General features: G+C 52.5%; 1 protein-coding gene across 1 annotated transcript in view; it reads left to right on the top strand.

Moving 5' to 3' along the window:
* The window catches only part of FOXA3 (forkhead box A3), a 39,862-nt gene extending 35,623 nt beyond the window's left edge, over nucleotides 1-4,239 (top strand). Inside the window, exon 4 of the mRNA XM_008048662.1 lies at nucleotides 2,545-4,239. Coding sequence (XP_008046853.1) covers nucleotides 2,545-3,510 — 966 coding nt within the window. The 3' untranslated portion in view covers nucleotides 3,511-4,239. The remainder of the gene's footprint in view (nucleotides 1-2,544) is intronic.
* The last annotated feature ends 1,414 nt before the right edge of the window (nucleotides 4,240-5,653 follow it).

Raw genomic sequence — 5,653 nt, forward strand, 5'->3', positions numbered from 1 at the left:
GGGAGGAGAGAGAGGGAGACAATGGGGAGGAAGGAGACGGGGGAGGGGAAGGCGAGTGGGTTACTGGGGCAGGGAGAGACAGTACACATGGAGACCGAAGGAACAGCAGAGATTCAAAGAGCGATGCCTGGAGGGACATGGGAGAGCGGGGAGGGTTTCTCCCCTGGGATGGACATGGGACATGAGAGGGGAAGGTTTCTCCCCTGGGGAAACGCAGACCCAGGGTTGGTTGGTACCTCTCTCCGACTCCCTCACTGTCCCTGGGAAGACCCCATGCTCCCTGGACCTTGGGACCTGCAGACTCCTACAGTGGTAGGGGACTAGACGGTAGCCACTAGCCCACGGTCATGTTTGGTGGCTCTGACCAGGGGTAAATATAGCAGCACCTCCAGTGCCCCGAGACCCCAGGAGGGGAAGGAGACAGGATGGACGGGGCAGATGGAGAATAAGGAAGGAGAATGGGAGACTGAGGAGGAGGAGGAGGTTCAGATACAAAGAGAGAAACCACCGTTCAGCATCTTTATGTCTCCCCTGCTCATCCTGTCCATAACCACCTTCCTGCTAGACCGTCTGCCTGAGGACAGGGATTTCTGTCTGTCTTGGTCACTGCTTTTATAGCATGACCCAGAATGCGGGACTGGAGCCAGACTACATGGATGCAGAATCCCTGTTCTGCCCCTTCCTTGCTGTGTGATCCTGACATCCTCTCTAGGTCTCAACTCACTCAGTTGCAACATGGGCCTCATAATAATGCCTTCCCCCACAGTATGGTTGTCAAGATGAAACGAGACCTAAACAAGACCGTTCCTATGAAGTGCTTGGAGCTGTGACTGGCACAGAATAGCAGGCCAATAAATACCTGTTGAATGAATGAAAGAATAGAGAGAGACAGTTATTTAGAGAGACATGGCAGTGTTGGCCATGTTCCATGGAGCTAAGATGCATCTTTCTTACTCATTTGAACATTTCCGAAAATGGGACGTGTTTTACAGTCAATGGTGTCTAACGATTCTAATGGCGTCTCCCCCAGTTTGTACTGATACATAAAATAATGCTGTAGCTTACAGTGAAGGTTAGATTTGAAGATATATGGTAAATAGATGAATTATATATATTAGGTTGAAACGCGTGATTTGGTAGCTGGGCATGGTGGCTTACACTTGTAATCCCAGCACTTTGGGAGGATGAGGTGAGAGGATTGCCTGAGCCCATGGGTTCGAGACCAGCCCAGGCAATTCGGCGAGATTTCGTGACTATAGTAAATCAAAAAAATATGTAGTTCCTGCTTTTTGGAAGGCTGAAGCAGAAGGATCGCCTGATCCCAGCAGGTCAAGGCTGCGGTGGCCGTGAGCATGCCACTGCACTCCAGCCTGGGCGACAGAGTGAGACTCCAACTCAAAAAAAAAAAACAAAAAAGAAACACATGATTTGGGATATTTAAACACTTAGAAAAATCTATTAATACAGTAGTTTTATAAGGTAAAAGAATGACAGAGAGCTACACATATGTATTACTAGAGAGTTAACATAACTCTTTATGATTACTAAAACTGAGAATGTTTTTTGACCTCAAGACCTCTTGACACTCAGAAAATTATTGAGGGCTTGGTGTGGTGGCTCACACCTGTAATCCTAGCACTTTTGTGGGGTCAAGTTGAGAGGATTGCTTGAGCCTAGAAGTTCAAGACCAGCCTGGACAACATGATGAAACCTCGTCTCTACACATGATCAAAAAATTAACGGGGTATGGTAGCACGTGCCTGTAGTGCCAGCGGCTTGGGAGGTTGAGGCAGGAGGATCCTTTGAGCCCAGGAGGTTGAGCCTGCAGGGGACTCTGATCACGCTACTGCACTCTAGCCTGGGCAATAGAGTGAGACTCATTCGAACAAAATACAATTTTTTGATGTCCCCAGTTTCTGTTGATGTGGATTATGCCTATCAATATTTACCATATTTGACATTAAAACTGAGATATTTAAGATAGCAGTAATTTGTTAGTGTAAATAAAGTATTTTTATTAAAATAAATATATTTCAAAAGACTTTGTAAGAAGGGTGGTACTGTTTACATTTTGCAGATCAAGTCTGACTCAATAGAAGACAGGATTCTCATAGCTGCTTCTGCACTCGTCTGTGCAATATCACATGACACGCACACCCTCTGGAAAACTCCACTGTACACTCATGGGAAAGAGAGTGAAAAGAGCTAATGATAGCTTCACATTATTTTGGAAATGGTTTTGACCTCGTGAACATCTCTAAAGGGTCTCAGAGACTCCCCAGGATATCCCTGGCCTTGGACCATTTAAATCGTGACCTTGAGTATATGGGAGCATGGGGGACAGAAGGGCAGGAGGCTGAGCAGGGGGATGTAGGGAGAGAAGAGAGACTTCAAGATACAGCTTTCTACAGAGAGGCAATGACAGAAGGAACTTGTGGAGGAGGCAAGACAGACAACAGGCACACAGTGGGTCCTGGGATCCTTGCCGACCAGCATAATGGAGTCCCCCCTGAACCCTTCCCATCTCTCTTTCTCTCCCTGCAGGTCTACTCTCCGGTGACCCCAGTGCCCACCATGGCCCCCCTCAACTCCTACATGACCCTGAACCCTCTGAGCTCTCCCTATCCCCCCGGAGGGCTCCCTGCCTCCCCACTGCCCTCAGGACCCCTCGCACCCCCGGCCCCCACCGCGCCCCTGGGTCCCACCTTCCCAGGCCTGGGTGCCAGTAGCGGTGGAGGCAGTGGCTCAGGGTACGGAGGCCCGGGCCCAGGGCTGGGGCCCGGGAAGGAGATGCCGAAAGGGTACCGGCGGCCCCTGGCCCATGCCAAGCCGCCATATTCTTACATCTCACTTATCACCATGGCCATCCAGCAGGCGCCAGGCAAGATGCTGACCCTGAGCGAGATCTACCAGTGGATCATGGACCTCTTCCCCTACTACCGGGAGAACCAGCAGCGCTGGCAGAACTCCATCCGCCACTCGCTGTCCTTCAACGACTGCTTCGTCAAGGTGGCACGCTCCCCAGACAAGCCGGGCAAGGGCTCCTACTGGGCCCTGCACCCCAGCTCAGGGAACATGTTTGAGAACGGCTGCTACCTGCGCCGCCAGAAGCGCTTCAAGCTGGAGGAGAAGGTGAAGAAAGGGGCGAGGAACGGGACAGGGTCTGCGGCCGCGCCCACCGCCCCGGCAGCCACTGTGGCCTCCCCGCCCCAGCCCCCACCACCAGCCCCCGAGCCCGAGGCCCAGGGCGGGGAAGATGTGGCAGCCCTGGACTGTGGCTCGCCCCCTGCCTCGGCACCCTACTTCACCGGCCTGGAGCTCCCCGGGGAGCTGAAGCTGGACGCGCCCTACAACTTCAACCACCCTTTCTCCATCAACAACCTGATGTCGGAACAGACGCCCGCGCCTCCCAAACTGGACGTGGGGTTTGGGAGCTACGGGGCTGAGGGTGGGGAGCCCGGGGTCTACTACCAGGGCCTGTATTCCCGCTCTCTGCTGAACGCATCCTAGCAGGGGGGTGGGAAGACGGTGGTGGGTATGGATTAGCTCACACCATCAGGCTCTTGGGGCCCAAGCCTTCTGGTGACACTTGGCTGATCCCATCGGTGAACATCTTGGTCAGTCTATTACTTACTGTGACGACTGCTGTCTCCGTGGGCATCGTGTTGGTCCGTTGGGTACTGTGACAACTGCCACGGACATCTTGGTGGCCCATTGGGTACTGTAAAGACTGCCCTGTTGATGGATGTTATTGGTTGGTCCCCTGGGTGTTTTGCTGGCCACCATCTGGGATGCATTTGTGTGTGATGGTGGTACCATTTCAGTGACATCTTAGACCTGTTGGGTGTTGTGATCACTTATTTTTTGGTGGACTTTTTGGCATAGTAGATGCCAAGTTGACCACCAACTTGGATAGCATCTTTTTTGGCCCATTGGGTGCTTTGATGGCCACCATGCTGGCTGGGTGACATTATCAGTGGGTCATCGTGCCCCACGATGGCCACCACAACCCTGTGTTGGTCATGTCGTCACCACCTCTTTGGTGTGGGTTGGTTGAGGAATGGAGATGACAATACTTCTTGGTTTTCTCTGAAGCTCATCCCATCCCCCAGCTCTGGTCCAGGAGAAATCAGAAAGGGCTGGCTAGGGTGAGGGGAATCTCTACTGATGTCTGGTTCTTGCCTGGGAAGCGGGATACCGGCTGTGTTTGACCATTAAAGGCACCGTTTCCGCCTCTTACTGGGTGTCTCTTCCTTGGCGGGTGGGCTCTGTGGGGCTTGAACACCTGAATTTCTGCTCCCCTGTCCCCTCTCCTTCCTGCCTGCCCCTGGGGGAGGGGTTGGGGGAGGCATCGATCTGACCTTTGGCTCTTGGCTGTCCCTGACCCCAAGGACAGTTTGTTCACAGATAGCAGCCCCCGCAGTGAGCAGTGGGGCCAGGGCAGCAGGGGGAGGTGGCTCTGTGGTGACCAAGGCCATCTCTCCACCCCCACTTCCCAGACATACTCACCTCTAGCTCTGAGGCTCAGGGAGCCTAGGTCCTGCTCAATGTTGGGCTAGGCTGGGGAGGAGGAAGAACAGATGAAGTGTTAATTGAAGGACTAGTGACGGTGTGTGTGTTGGAGTTTATCTGCGTGTGTGTGTGTGTAGACGTGCGTGCATGCTCTGTGGGTTTTGGATATCACTATGGCTATTGGGGTCCCCATGGTCTACTGCAGGGGTGATCTGTTGTTTGTATCTCTCGATTCTTTTTTTTTTTAGTTGGAGTCTCACTCTGTCGCCCAGACTGGTGTGCAGTGGCCGCTCCCGGCCACCACAGCCTCGACCTGCTGGGCTCCGACGATCCTTCTGCCTTAGCCTTCCAAGTAGCCGGAATTACAGGCATGCGCTACTGAGTTTTTGATTTATTGTAGAGATGAGGTCTCGCTGCCCAGGTGGGTCTCGAACCCGCGGGCTCAGGCAATTCACTCATCTCAGCCTCCCAAAGGCGCGGGATTGCAGGCTGAGCCACCAAGCCTGGCTATTTCTCGATTCTGTGGGTCTCTGTGTCTGTCCCTACTCTCAGTGAGTGCTTACTCACGCTGAGTGTCTCCGAACATCAGACTCTTGTGTATGTGTCTTTATTGTTTTGTGTGTGTGTGTTTCTCCTTTGTATACCCATTCTTGGTCCCTCTGGGTCTCACACTGTTACGTGTATGTCTGTATAGCACTTTGTCTGCCCACCCACTCCCTCAAAGTGTGTGTGTCTGTGTGTGCATGTGTGTGAGATGACATTGTAGGTCTGCCTGACATTGTGTGTTTTATGTATATCTCTGTGAGTCAGCACTTGTCTGTATGATTTTGCCTTTGTTTTTTTGAGTCAGGGTCTCACTCTGTTGTCCAGGCTGGAGTGCAGTGGCACGATCACGGCTCACCACAGCCTGGACTTCTGGGCTCAGGTGATCTTTCTACCTCAGCCTCCCAAGTAGCTGGGATTATTGGCGTGTACCACCCCACTTGGCTAATTTTTTTATTTTTTGTAGAGACGAGGTCTTGCTGTGTTGCCCAGGCTGGTCTTGAACTCCTGGGCTCAAGTAATCCTCCTGCCTCGACCTCCCCAAATGCTGAGATTACAGACGTGAGCCACCATGCCTGTCCTATGTCTGTATGTTTAA

The sequence above is a fragment of the Carlito syrichta genome, unplaced genomic scaffold (genome assembly GCF_000164805.1).
Source record: "Carlito syrichta isolate Samal-C Ts95f unplaced genomic scaffold, Tarsius_syrichta-2.0.1 Scaffold126482, whole genome shotgun sequence".
Lineage (NCBI taxonomy): Eukaryota > Metazoa > Chordata > Mammalia > Primates > Tarsiidae > Carlito > Carlito syrichta.